At 39.9% G+C, this 15,476-nt stretch overlaps 1 protein-coding gene across 1 annotated transcript in view; it reads right to left on the bottom strand.

Annotated features, from left to right (window-relative positions):
- LOC117290509 (transmembrane protein 132E-like) overlaps positions 1 to 15,476 on the bottom strand; it is a 50,555-nt gene that overhangs the window by 10,699 nt on the left and 24,380 nt on the right. The window contains exons 3-4 of the mRNA XM_033771930.1: positions 6,987 to 7,139; positions 262 to 418 (exon numbers count right to left, since the gene is read on the bottom strand). Of these exons, the coding sequence (XP_033627821.1) occupies positions 262 to 418; positions 6,987 to 7,139 (310 nt within the window). The remainder of the gene's footprint in view (positions 1 to 261; positions 419 to 6,986; positions 7,140 to 15,476) is intronic.

Below are 15,476 nucleotides of genomic sequence, written 5' to 3'. Positions count from 1 at the left end.
ACACTTGAAGCTGGGGAAACTTTTTAGTCTGTCTCATTCATTAAATCAAGGGGACCAATTTTATAGAGCTGCTATTACAGTAATTTCCTGAGTTCTGTGGTAAAAAAAATCACTGAACTCCGGAAAGTACCGAGTATACAGCGCTAACACACATCGGTGTAAGAGTAAAAACCAAAACTAATCATCTTTATCCACAATGCAAATTGAACAATATTACAGAATTTCCTGCCAGTGGTTTGATAACTAATAATTATTTATTACCCAGGTGATAGGAATGAGAGCCTGGCTGGACTGAGAAGCGACGGGTATCGTCGTCACGACGTTGGTGGAGTCGATCCGCCAGTTGACCAGACGAGTACTGGACGTTGTATTCTCCACTTCAAACTCTACAGTGAATGCCGTCATGTCCACAGACAATCTGCAAGGGGAGAAGTAAAAGAGGAAAAGATAGTCAGAAAAAAATAGGTTTAGATGTTGGCAGTGCATACAGGTTAGATATGAACATAGAGCTATATTATATTGACTAGAGCGCTAACTTGCTCTGCGTTTTGAAGCCACCCTGGGCGCAGACATGTTTGGTGTGTTGCGTGAATTCGGAATTTTAAGAGAACACACATTGCCGCGATTATTTTACATTCTGCGTGTGCGTATACGTACGCAACTGTCCACTCGCGTACGTCCGCGCTACGAAAACAGTAACTTCGACTTGGTTGCCGTACTAAAAAAAGGTAAACGCGCCTTTTAATCATGACGCACATGACGCTCGCAGTTTGTGCGCTTATCAGCAGATTGTGCGTTCACATTTACTGCATTTTTTGCTTCGATGGCACATAACAAAGAACAGACGCACGATCATGCAAATAGCCGTACAATTGCCGTACAAAATTTCAAGCTATTGTATTGGTTTGTACATAAACATGGATGCGCCCACACGGCTTCAAAACCTTAGTGCGTGTATAACGGGGTGTTAGCGCTCTAGTCAATATATACAGCTCTTTGGATATGAACCACTTTGATTTGGTTTTGACCAACGTGCAGCATTGAGTGCGTTTTGGAGAACCCAACCAAAGCCCAACAGACTCAACAAGTCGGTTACCGGTTGGTCTGAACAGCATCGTCACCGCGGTTCAACCGAACACGCAAACGCTCAACCGATGATCAAAGTTTCTGGTTTGGTTACCAAAACGCACTCATTGTATTTCACCGTAGAGCAAGGACTGATGATTTTACTCACAGCTTTTCCTGACTGGCGTTGAGAAAACAAATCAAACATTTTCACAATTATGCTTACCCGATTTAGGGTAACCAACAAACAAATATAATTTCTCATGTAACATCATTCTGTGACTTGTATTCTGCTAATTTTTGCTGAGCAGATTTCTTTTAAGCAGTATTTTCTGCGTAAGCAGCTCTATAAAATTGAGCACATGGCCCCAATTTCTTAGAGCTGCACAAAAAGTAGCTAATCACAACAAAATTATGCTTACCAGAATATGGTTATCAGCTAAAATACCATGTCACATGTACCATTTATGACTGGTGTCCTGCTTATTTGGGCTAAGCAGAACGTTTTAAAAGCATTATTCTTTAGCATAAGCAGCTCTATGAATGGGCCCAGGTGTTCTTTGACTCAGTTTTAGAAGAGTAACAGTTGCAGCAATTGTTCAATCAACTTCTACGATGTCAATTTGATAGAAACATTTAATTAAACAGATATTATGTGGGTGAAACATATAAGACCTCTTTGAAAGAATTGCCATCCAAGAAAAGAGCTTGCTTCCCAGTCCCTCTGGAAAATCAAGCTCTCGCGGGCCTGTGGCTTCCCGTAAAAAAGAAAATCCTTAAAAAGGCTGGGCGACTGCGCCTAAAAATGTCTGTGTTACAGCAAGGTACAAAAGGGACAATAGCGCAAACAGGCTCCGTCCTCGCTCAATAAATGAACAGAAATACTGTGATAAGATCAACCACTGCAGGTGTGCTCCAGACCTGGCGATCCTATCTCGACATCCCATCAGGGCTTATGCCCCGTCCGGCACACTCCCCGAGCTAAAGAAAAAAAGCCTTTCCATTACGGTTTGGGAATGGAGTAGAAATGACTTTTCTTTATACACTGTCAGATCAGAGTCATCTATCACGGTACAAAAGCCACCACTATAGAGGGGGGAGCATTCTTGCCTTTTGGTGAAACCTGCCTCCAAGGCGGGGCAGAGGTTTCTTTCACCACGCCAAATTAACTGCCATGAGCGCACTTGACCCCGACTGACCTCCATAGAGTGTTTTTTTATTCGTTCTGTTTTCTCCCCCCTGTTCACAGTCTCTCTTTCTATTTCACCTCCTTTCACTTCTAAAAGGCTCGACTGACTGTTAGGGTACATTTTCCGTTAAATGGTTTTGAAGAATTTTGAGGTTATTTGTCAAAGGTTTTGGGTTTTTTTGGGTTCGTGGTAACAGCTAATAATTGTTTTTATAAAGGAGGCCCTTAAATTGGATGCCCTTTTGGAAAGAGGCAGTTTCAGGTGACAAGGACACAAAGTGTCTGACTTTATCAAAATATTACACGAAAAAAGTAGGTTTTTTTTAAACAGACAAATACTTTTTTTAAAGGACCAAACCTCATTTGAATGAAATATTTTCCTTCCCCCCCCCCCCTTACATCAAGCCTACCTCTGACTCTAACACATAAAAAAAATTGAAACAAAAAACCAGAACAGTGGATTTCTACAGTGGAACAATAATAAACAGACTGCGAGAAAACGAAAACAACTTCAAGCACACTACCGGCAAGGCACGCACATAATGTTTCTCCATTAGGCCCCAGTGTGGCTTACTAATCTTAAACTGTATTAAAAACAGGAAGAAAACGAAATAAGGAAGAAAAAAAAAGGTAGAAAAAAAACCTCCCCCTCCAATTGATTGGAGTGGACCAGAAATTGCTCTGTCTTTCCGTGGGGGAAACCGGAGCAAGAGATCGGGTGAGGGTAAACTGATCTAACCAGAATGAAAGCTTATAGCCTCTAGATCAAAGACAGAAAGTATTGGGTGAAGAGAGTTCAAATTGGACAGATTGGTTTGCAATTCATCCGTCTTTTACAATATTGAGGAATCCAGATTTGTGTTTTTCTTATTTTAGTGTATGTGGACGTGCAATGCGGCGGTGGGGTTAGTGGTCTAAATCAGTGCAAAGACAGCTGAGAAATTACTTTGAATTTTTCATTTTAGAATGTCAGGGGATGACCCAGTTTAGTTCCTCCTCCCGTCCTTGTTTGCTTAGTTTATTCTTGTTCATTTTTTGTCTTGTGGCTGATGCTTTTTCAAGTGCCACTGTGGAAATAAAATCTTGACGATTGTATTGAATTTTTCACTTGATTTATTCTGCATTATCATTTTTTTTCTTCTCACTTTTTGAAAATGTTGAAATTGTCTGAATAATGCAGTTATTTTCTTTGTTTGCATATGATTATTTTTGATTTACTTATTTATTAAACATTTTTATGTGCCAGGTCTCAGTTTTACTCAATAGTTTTTTCCCCAAATGGCACAGAGCTACTGAAACTGTAATGATTGTGTCAAATTGAATTTTTTGTTCTGCCTGATCAATTTATTTGTTCTTACTTTTTGAAAAAATGTTGAAATAACAAAATTTATGCATTTGTTTTGTTGTTTTTTATTATTTTTTATTGATATATTAAGAAAATAATAATTGATTTATTCAATTATTTAGGTGTGAGCTCAACTTAAAGCCTGATATAGCACCTGCTGCACTGATTTAATGCTTAAATTAAAGTCACTCCGTTGGTGTCAACACTTAATTTCAAGGCATGTCTCATGCGAATTCAAGCAATATTTCATATAATATTTATGAATCCTCTGAATAGCACGTCGCCAAATTTCCAAGAAAACAAAATACCCAATCTTGACAGGTGTCACATATATTTCCAAAAAGTTTCAACAAATTAAACTTTTTTGAAAGAGAGAGAGGGGTGGGGTGGGGGGTTAGGCCTAGGGGGGTTATATTTGAAGTTTAAATAATAGAACATAAATCTGTCCAAATGGTATTCGCCTCCCATCCCCCGTGAACTTAGACTGGTCTTGTGGTCTGGCATCAGCCCCTCTCACTTTCCAGTCAGCTGTCGAGACGAGCCATTCAGTCTGGAAAATGACGACCGTATATCATCAGGAGATGAAAAGTTCACATGAACTCAATTTCATGCAAGCTGTCCCTGATTCGGATGGTTGATTAAGACTCCCCTCGCTCTGAGACAGAACGTCATTGTGTAGGTTCGGGTTTCTTTCTTTTTTTGTGTCGTTCTTTTTCTCGTTCTTCCTCCGATCCAGGATAGGCTTGCAGGTTATTTAATGGTTTGATGAATTCTCTAGCCAATTTGGAAAGTCACTCATTTCCTCGGGGCATGTCTCCCCTTGGATAGCAGTTACCTTGTTGGTTCCACCGTTCCATGCAAGTCTATTAATAAATGTTACCATGTTCACTGCTTATTATTACTGTCAAGTATATAACACTGATTAAATTACCCCCTTATATTTTTTTATATATTTTTTTTTACAGTTGGTGTTGAATCATTTCCTCTTGCTTGTATTTCTTAAAGGCAGTGGACACTATTGGTAATTTTCAAAGACTACTTGGTGTATCTCAACATAAGCATAAAATAACAAACCTGTGAAAATTTGAGCTCAAACGGTCGTCAAACTTGCGAGATAATATCAAAAGAAAAAACACCCTTGTCACACGAAGTTGTGTGCGTTTAGATGGTTAATTTCGATACCTCAAGCTCTAAATCTTAGGTCTCGAAATCAAATTCGTGGAAAATTACTTCTTTCTCAAAAACTATGGCACTTCAGAGGGAGCTGTTTCTCACAATGTTTTATACCATCAACCTCTCCCCATTACTCGTCACCAAGAAAGGTTTTCCGCTAATAATTACTTTGAGTAATTACCAATAGTGTCCACTGCCTTTAACACAGTTTGAACCAAAGCAATGCCTTTCAGGAATAAGCTTGTGCAGCTTGTGTTGCAGTTCTAGTTCTACCAGTTCAAACTTAAAAACTGGACCTACTGGGTCCACTTTTCTGCAGAACAGGGTACCTACTTTCGTCGGTGTCAACTTCAAAAAACAAAGTCCAAAGAACGACTCTTTGGAGTCCCAGGACTGAACCGACTCTTCAAGTAGAGGCCTGATGTTGGAAACATTGATCTCAGACACCGCGAAAACTTAAGAGCTGATAATGAGTACCAAATATCGCCATGGAGCTGCATTTTTACTGTGATTAGATTCAGGCACCCCATCATTCCAGCACCTTTTCCACATATTTCAAAGTCTTGGTGCAAGATGTTCTTGTTGAGATGGGGCATGGTCAACCTCTACATTAATGGCCCCATTCACTTGAGCAAGAGTGTGGTGTGGTGGTGATCTGGAAGTTTTCCAACAGCGGCCTGCTATCGTTCGATAGTTATGTGCGCGGCTAGGAGAGAATTGGAGCTGGGGTTTGGGGATCGTGTGATAGTGAACAACAAAGTCTTGCACCAAGACTACATACCCTAACATCAAACCCCCCCAAAAAAAAGAAGACAAATGTAAATCAGATTGAGCAGTGACGCCCGACTCACCAGGCACTTTCCTGATACTAGTGATAGTACACAAACAGTGAGAAAGCAAGTCGATCAAAAGCTTACACACCTTGCCAATTCACAACTTTTGGTGGGGCTCCAGATTATTTGTCAAACCAATTCTGACATGTTAAATAATTTGATGCATTTTTTAATCGATTCGGCAAGTCAGTGGCATCCATTACTCACCCCTGGGTTTTAATTTAGACTAGAAAGGTCTTCTGCCCCCCTACAAGTACTGTGTGTAACTACAGTGAAACAATCCATGAGTCAATCAGTTTTAAAGGCAATGGACACTATTGGTAATTACTCAAAATAATTGCTAACATAAAAACTTACTTGAAAACATGCAATGGAGAGCTGTTGATAGTATAAAACATTGTGGGAAACGGCTCCCTTTGCAGATTTTGAGAAAGAGGGAATTTCTCACTCAACTAAAAAAAGACTTCAGGCCTTATTTTAGTCATATTCTGAAAGCGCACAAACTTGTGTAACAAGGGAGTTTTTTCTTTCATTATTCTCTGGCAACTTTATTGACCAATTGAGCAAAAATGTTCACAGATTTGTTATTTTATGCATATGTTGAGATACATGTACACCAAGTGAGAATACTGGTCTTTGACAATATTACCGTACAGTGCCTTTGAAAAGAAGAAAATAGACGGAGAACAAAGTTGATGGGTGGGAATAAATGAGTCAATCATGTTGATTGACAAGTCAGCATTTCAGTTAAAGCTCACAAAGAGGGGTCGCTGCTCCTTCTCTTACATGACTCTTAACATTTTGTAAAATATCAACGTTGGTTGCGTCTGGCCTGACCTCATGGAGTGGCAGCCAGCGAGGGGATTAGAAATAAATTTACACACAGATATATTTAGACATTTTTACGCAAGTTTGGATGATAGGACTCAAGTCAAGTCTGTGTATTCCTGAAGTGGAAAAAACACGGCTGAAAAAGGGTACTCTTTATGAAGGGATTTTTTAGTCCTGAAAGATCTAGAAGTAGTTTGAACTGGTTAATCCAACCACTTCAAAAGCAGTCTTGAGATTGTTGTTGGTGAAAGACGAATTGGCACTATTCTAAATTTACAGGCAAGATACATTTAGACATTTTACTCAAGTTTGGATTGATAGGACTCAAGTCAAGTCAAGTCTGTGTATTTCTGAAGTGGAAAAACACGACTGAAAAAAGTACTCTTCATGAAGGGATTTTGAGTACTGGATATAAATAATATCTAGGAGTAAGGAGTTCAACAGTTGCGAATTATTCGTTGTGAATTTGTGATTTGCATCACATTCACATTCGCAGGAAGTATGAACCGGGCTTGGGTCTTCTATTTAAAAACGAAATATTCAAATTTACCCGTGTTCAGTTGGTGGGGTCGCTGTGGTCGTACTCCGCTCTATGGTCACCATGGCAGACGCGCCACCTTGTTTCACCTTGTACAGGACATTCCAAACATTCTGATTGGCCGGATGGACGTCCACTACGCGTAGTCCGCGCCTTGCTTTAGCCCTGAATCCAACCCAAAAAATAAACAAATAAACAAAACATTGATTAGTGGTCAATAACTGAAAGGAAGGTAAGAGAACACTGATTATAATATTAGAATGTATTCACTTGTATTACTGGTGGTGAATGAAAACAGTATCTGACCAGTTAACCAGCAAAATTATTCACAGTAAAACTAAATAATGTTAAATGGCAAATATGCATCTTCTAATTACACCCCCCCCCCCAAATGGAGGGGAAACCTCCTTTGTAAGCAGACACAAATATTTGCGCTGTTCAATGAATTTATGTACAATTGTGTTTTACGGCACAAAATCAAGAAAATAAAAAAATAACAACCACTGAAAAAGTTTGGATCTAGCACTGGCACATTCCCATTCTTGATTAAACCTGAAGAAACTTAAATGTTTGTTGTCTTAAAAGTGTGTTTACTAATCGTTGTCCAAAAGACTGAAACTGTTTTTCATGCGTATGAGCGTAGCGAACAAGCTTGTTTGGAATTGTTCCCCCTTTCTTCATATCAAAATTTCTACGATACAACGGAAGACTTTTGGAAGGTCCTTTTTCACAGTTCTCGCAAGTAGTGCTCATGCTCAGACTTATGCGCGAAATACTGAGCATGTGCGCGCACGCTCGGAGCCGAAACAAGGACCGATATGTCTGCTGCCGCCAGTGTCTGAAAAGTCTCCCATTTCCATTACATTTATTGTCTCCTACTCAGAGATGTGTACAATTTGTGGCTGCAGAAAGTCCTGGCTCTGTGGCTCTGTTTTAAAAAAGTGATGTCACAGGCTTATAAAAAAATACCAGTTGATCGTCCGGGTTTTCCAAAAAGAGGAGGATGAGGGCCATTTTATTTAAGGTGGCCTCCAAGCATTTGAACTCAAACGGGCCACCAATTCTTCAGTTTAAAGTCACCACTAGTTACAAGTTCTTAAAAGATTATTAAAGTTTAATGAGAAATACGTTTAACAGAAAATTTGTCTTTTTGAAAAAATACGTTAAATATATAAAAAAAAATATAAAAAAAAGGATGAGGGAGGGGACGATCAACTGATATTTATTTGTATTTGGCCTAATGGTACCTTTGTGACAAGCCATACACACATCTAGTGCAAAATGTGGTTAGCATTTAACTACATCTTACTCCATGACAACAGCACACCAGGGCAGTGTAATTAACTTGACCAAATTAATCTTTTCCCTGAATGTGTAAATTGGTCTAAATGCCACCATGGATACATTCATGGTGAAGCACTCCAGATAAAAAGGTCTGCTTAATACCATCATAAATACCTAGGCCTTTTGTGACTCATCGTTGCAAGAATTTCAACAACACAAAAAGGGAAACAGCTCAGAAAGTAGTTTACGGGCAGTTCTGACTTTTTGAGTTTTGAATTACGGATACACACATCAATGGAGATCCTGTTCGTTGTACACTCATCCATAACAATTAAAATGTACCTTCCGGAAATCATATTATGAGTACCTCAATGGCTGTTCACATACCAGAGGGTTCAAATGTACATGTACCTGTAGGAAATCATGTTATGAGAACATCACTGGCTGTTCTCATACCAGAACGTTCAATGTACATGTACCTGTAGTAAATCATGTTATGAGAACCTTACTGGCTGTTCTCATACCAGAGGGTTCCGTGTAGGAAATCATGGAGCAAGTTCGAGGGGCACAAATAGTTCACCCTTGGTTGACAACTGACCAGCAACGTACATGCGCAGTGACACTCACTCGAACGACTCATTTGGAAGTCTAGTCAACCTTTCGCCTTTCCGATACAGTGTCACTGGACTGGTTCCCCTCTGCGCTTTACACATGTTTAGAATGGAACATGCTGTTGGGACCAGTGAAGAAACCATGGCCTCGAGGCTGGTTCCAAATGGTCGACCACGGCAGTCAACAAATGGTCGACCAGCCTGGGTTCGAGTGCAAATGGTCAACCATTGTGCACACTGGAACTTGCTCATGTTTAAATGAGAAACTCAGTGGCTGTTCTTTTACCAGTGGGTTACATGTACCTGTAGGAAACTATGTTATTAGAACCTCACTTGCTGTTCTCTTACCAGTGAGTTCAATAATGTTCACTATATCTGTAGGAAATCATGGTTATGAGGAGAAACTCACTGGCTTTTCTCTTACCAGTGGGTTACATGTCCCTTCAGAAAACCATGCAATAAGAGCCTCGTTGGCTTTTCTCTTGTCAGAGGATTATGTTCATCTTTGTAATGAGAAACATTAACTGAGAAATACCGTAAAAAAACTAAATTGAAAGTTTTTTCACTTGGAACCATTCTTTCAATGATCAAGTTATTTTACCCACATTTAAAGTTGTACATGTAAGTTCTACAATGCCAACAAATGTTAGCCCTAAATGAATGAAATAATAAGAACATAAAATAAAAAGTCCTTAATTCTTCTATGAGAGGTACAAACCCTGAATACCAACTAGTGGATTTTTTTCAACTCGGACTAATTCAATGCCTTGGATAGAGCATGGAGATTCTACCTCCATGGATAGAGTGCTCAACTTCAACCAGAGAATCAAAATAAATGAACTCTTCCCGAAACCCATGACGTCATTTATTTACCCATCTGCTTATAAATGTCCACTCCCAAAAAAGAATCCCAACACACAAGTTGTCTTTTTGCCAGTTGATACTTTTTGGCCACAAAAGCCACAACACAAGCTAATCTGATAATCCTACCAGGATGAGTCAACAAAAAAAGATGTCTGTGGTACCCAGAAGAGGGACAAACAAGGGGTTGGTTTAGGGCTTCTATGAGGGTCAACTTTGATGTCTGAGCAGTCAAGATGGGGATGGTGGACTGGTACAAAGCCTTGAACCATGTTCTTGGTTTGACCATTGAGAACGGACAATGGGGTTGACCACTTCAAACCGCACAATGGGAAGAGCGTAGCTGAAATGATTAGGATTTGCAACTTTGCATGGTGGAAATACAATCTGGAAAGGTTTGTGGTAACGCCATGTAAATGACTATCTCTAAATGAGTTGGGGTGGTTCTGACGTTTCAGTATGCTCCGATTGTCTTCTGGAGAAAGCTTGACTCTGATGCAGCATGCTGCTTCAGTACTGTGGATGCAGGGGCTAATGTCATAGAGCTGCTTAAGCAACAAAATTGCTTAAGCACGAAAATTGCTCGCTTATTTTTCACATATTACTGACAAAAATGTCATGCCATACATTGCTTGTGACTGGTATTTAGCTGTTGTTTACTTATTATAACACATTAGAGGAGTCTTGGCCGGTAATCTGATTTTACTAAGCAAGGATGTTTTTGCTTAAGCAAAATTTTGTGCTTAAGCAGCTCTATGAAATTGGGCCCAGATTACTAGCTTGGTGATGCACGGAGGCAGGAAATAGAGGTGGGAAATGGAGCTCAATAGCTAGAATGATGTGCAGTTTGGTGATCATGCATTCTAATCTGAATCACTGGTATCAGAAACACAGCTGTATGTACTTTGGGTATGATTAAAAATCTACTTGTATTTAATCAAGTTAGTTTGCAGGTTGATAAAAAACACACCGAAAGTCCAAATAAAACTCCATCACCAAACAAAGTGTCATCATGTGCGCCTTGGGTGTCTTTTTTGACAGATATGTGCGCGGTCAGGAAGGAGTTTGAGAAGCCAACATTAACTATAGGGAACAAAAACCGTCTGGATGGCATGGTTCTCACTAGGATTTTTTAAAACTGAGGCATTCTAGACCCAAATTTTGGATGTTTGTCTTTGAAATGTTTTCTTGGTTTTAAAAGTCATACTGGAGCATTCCATATGATTTCTCTTCATAATGTTTGTAAAAATTAGTATTTCTTTTTGTTTGGTGATCTGCAAAAATTTACGCATATTGACAAACTAGCTTGTGCACGTGAAAAACCCTGGGTGATATTCAGTCATAACATCAGGTCCATTGTTTCACCCTTTGCAAATGGTAGAGAGGCTAGTCTGTGTTTTTTCCCCTTCGCATCCAAACTCCCCACCCTCCAGTGACTGTCAGTCACACTGCAAAGTAAAACAGAATTGTCTCAAAATAAATACACATGGACTGTCGAACCTTGGAGATAGTAGAAGCATGGAGGTAGAATTAGCCATCGGCTCCATGTCATCCCAACCTTCCCTCTACATCATGAACAAAGACGCTCAAAATCATCTGCCTTTACAAGAAATGCAAATGTTTACCTCGCAAGAGCGGAAGACCCCCTTTGATCACTGGTTCTCATTTCCCACTCCAGCCATAATGTACACCACAAATCCATACTCTTGAAAGAAAACTTGACTTCCTTTAGAGGAAACTGCTTCTCAGATGTAACCCCCTCTCAAAGGAAGAAGAACCAGATGCATTGTAATCCATTATCTCAGCCATCCACTTTGTCCAAGTGTTGAGATGCTTTAGAAAACCTACCCTACTGAACCAGCCAAAGACTCTCTCCAGCTCTATCTCCCTGGCCTGTATGGTCTTGCTTGATTGATATGTTAATTAACCTAATTGGATTAATTAGCCTGAGTAGTTAAGTTAAGCCTTGCTAAGAAAAAACCTCCCCCCACTCAATTTGCAGTGAGCTTGTCCACTTCGTTTTTTCAATTGGGATCATTTGTGACCGCCAACAAGAAAACATGAAAGGGTCCTTCTTTGCTCTGGCATGACACACACTTGTCCTTTGATAAAAGGAAAATGTCTCAACATTCCTTTGAGCTGAAATCTCTATTGTAGGCCAGCATACTTTTCCAGCTAATTAAGTTTCAGTGGTTAATTTTTATTACCGACAAATTCAAGCACAGATGTGAAAATGAAAATGAGCAATGGACATTCTTGAACACCAGCAGATAAGCTTTTGAAAATACTATAATTATTTATTTATTGACCAAGCCAAGAGCAAACAAGCTGTGGATAATTGGTAGACCGTGGAGCTATAAGATTAGACTCGCATGAATATGACCGTGAAAGATTGTAAAAAGGAAGACCCTAAAGTGTCATAAACCATACTTTTTTTCAAGGTAGGGGTGTACTAAGTGTACACAAAGAAAATGCAGTTTTTCAAATATCAACAGGGGGACGATAACAAAAAACCCAAAATCGAGAAAAGATTCTGACAAAATGGGAGTCAGGTCTGGTTTTCATCTCTGCCTGCTCTGAAAAAAAAACCTGAAGTGCCTTGAATCTCCTGGGTGCTTTTATTCTGAGGATCCACAGACCCCTATCATCAAAACTAGAGATTTTATAAACAAAGTAGTCTCCGTTCAAGTACTGAGATAAATTACCCCAGTTTTCCTAGCTCAACTTTTGTTGGCCAAATATGGTATCAGATGTCATATTTATGTGTGCCTTTGGCCTTCCTTGTGTGCTATAATTTTTCCCAATGACTGTTTTAAGTATCGTACTTTTTGACAACATTTTTCCCTCCGCAGGCTACAGAATTACACTTCCAACTGTCCTTGGAAAAAAGTAGGAAAATTTCATTGAGTTCTGGGGCTGACCTATAGATACACATAGTGTAGGCTGTAATAAACTGTTCAGGCTATATAATCACAATTTTTCAGATTTTTAGAAGGGCAACAAAACTCAGACTTAAGTAGGAAGAATGTAATGCCTGTGAAGAAAAGAGAGATTTGCACAGCAATAGAGCTTAATCACGTTGTCACCATCATGGTCATGTTCCCTGTTTCCATAACAGTAATGAATCCTAACATTCATTGCGCAAACATGGTACAAGACTATTATTTCGTCCAGCCTCAATTTGGTTCCAATGGGTTGGAATGGAGTAAGATCAAGATGGCCACACCGTGATAAAGGTCTATATCCTGGCAAACAGAAACTATCAAAGACCAGCCACACTTTGTATGAGAAAGATTAAGGGTTGTTATGGAGGACAAGTACTGAATAAGATTGGTATGCACACTATTCAGCACGACACCTAAGGTCTCTCAAACTTTGTTGAGTCCACAGTTAAACAATAGTGCCACACAAGCGTCCGCTAACATTGTTACAAAATCCCCAAATTTAATAAGGCAAATGCACACAAGATTATATCAATGGAGAGGGGCCAATAACAAATATTTGCAAAGTTGAACTGACATTCTCTGAGCAGCAGCGGATCGATGACTAAGATAATGTAACAGTTTCTGAGAGGAAAAATAACGTTACAGAAACTGTGGCAAATTACGTGTTGATTGGATGAGATTTGCCCCTTGCTGGTCAGGTGAGGGGACACACCGCCGGTGACGGCAGGACACCGGTCCCCCCTCCCTGTGCCTTGGCCAAGCACCTGCCAATGTCTTCGCACCAGGTAATTATCCGAGACCGGGGCAGAGCCGACCGCCCACCAACTCCGACCAACTCCGACCAATCGTGGGAGGGCCCTTCAAGATTATTGTAGTGTCCCAGATTTTTGTTTCTGCCTCACGAATGTCCCATGGCTAGTAGTAGTGTATCAATTTGGCAATATCGGTCGAGGATAATTGGGAAATAACAGTGTGTGCGGATGAGCAAGGCAGTGGAGAACGGGAATGGGATAGAAAAGGAGGAAAAACAAAATGCCTAGTTTGAAGTTTTTGATTTGATCGAGGGAAGCACTAGGAGAACCGAGGTGCACCGAGGAACAGCGAAATTGGATTATTTTGTTGTGTACAAAGTGAGGATTGATTGAAATGGTTGTTCGCTTATTAAGGATAACAGGATTTGGTATCATGAGGAATTAATGACTTGAGTGAGTCGGACATGGACGTGAAAGAGCATACATCGCCCGAACCAAACAACGGAACAAGCATTCCTCCAGAAAAAGAGAGGGGGGGGGGGGGGGGGGTGGGGAAGTATATACTCTGTCCCTGGAATCAATCAAATTCGCAATAAAAAATCTAATAGCCTTTTGGGTTGTTATAAAGAGAGTTTCATTGTGAGGGATATACCTTTAAATTCTGGTTGACAGGCTGATTAGGGCGGCTAATTGGGAGAGGGAATGAAGGAACAAAAGAAGTTGTCAGTTTACCGAAGGCACACATAGCCAGTGCCACAAAATGGCACTTATTCACTTAAAATACGCCACGCTGGGTTTTTTTCCTGTGCTGTGGGCGACATTGAGGAGTGGAAGATAACAAAATATGGGGTTACAATATCAGTAGACTTGTGGGGTGTGATAAAATATCACATGCCTTGTCACTACGACATGGTGAATGTATTCATCCGCGGGGTTAGACTGGGGGGTAAAATGTCTAAAAAAAAAAAAAATCAAAAACGATTTTTGTTTCTTTGTAAAAAAAGACGCAGATAATCCTTGACAAGTTGTGTCACATATGAAACAAAGAACATCCTTTATCATATAGAATACCTGTACACTAGCAAATTTTAATTATGACTGAAATAATTTGTCATCCTTTGCAGTTTGTGCCCGTCCACAAATTATTCCCTTGATAAAAAAGGAGCGTTTGCTTTGTCAACAACTACAAGATGTAGAGACCTTTCAAACAATATGGATATTTGATGATCATCTCATTATTATGTTGAAATTGGACACAAATATTGGCCCCCTTATCTCCTATTGAACAGTGGTACACATAAAGCACTTTGCACACATGATAAGCAATGATTGTAAGTTTATAAATAAATTACACCGTCTTTTGGTTTGCCAAAAACAAGGCTAAGGAAAAAGCCACTCTTGGGCCACAAGAAGAAAGCATACACTTTTTAGTTAGCAGGCTTCGAAAAAGTGATTTCCATGTACACTGTAACATCATTTGAAAACATCTTCTTTATATCCTTAAAAAATTTTTTTTTAAATATACATTGTAAAATAAATACATTTTCAAAACAGAAATTGAACAAAATGTACGTTAAAAAACATCTGCAAATCCCAGTGCTGTTTTGACAAGGTAAGACAAACAAACTCCAAGGTTCCTGCGCAGATACACTTTTATGTAGTTTCCTTGAAATGTTACTCATTTAATAACAATTTTTTTTTTTCTGTGTGTGTGTTACTCCTCAACCCTCCCTGGAATAACAACATTCCGCAACACAGCGTCCGAAACAGCGGGGAGCGTGCAAAATTCACTCTAAGCCAAACACAGTGCGGTTTGACTATCGACACCGCGCCACACACAAAGACGGCCCCTGGAAATCGGGTCTCGGCCCAGGTAGGACTGCGAGCGGCCTGTGCACGGTGAAGCAGGCAGCTTCTCGAGGCGGCTTGTTTCTTGCTTTCTTTTTTTCCCGTGGTGGAGGACGCAAGATCCTTGTCAGTGGGTTCTGCCACCTTCGCCCGGGCCAGCACAGTGTGTCTCAACCATCAGGCATCGGCATGGTTAAATTC

This window comes from Asterias rubens, chromosome 5, assembly GCF_902459465.1.
Source record: "Asterias rubens chromosome 5, eAstRub1.3, whole genome shotgun sequence".
NCBI classification, from domain to species: Eukaryota; Metazoa; Echinodermata; class Asteroidea; order Forcipulatida; family Asteriidae; genus Asterias; species Asterias rubens.
This window is presented reverse-complemented; position numbering and strand designations above follow the sequence as displayed.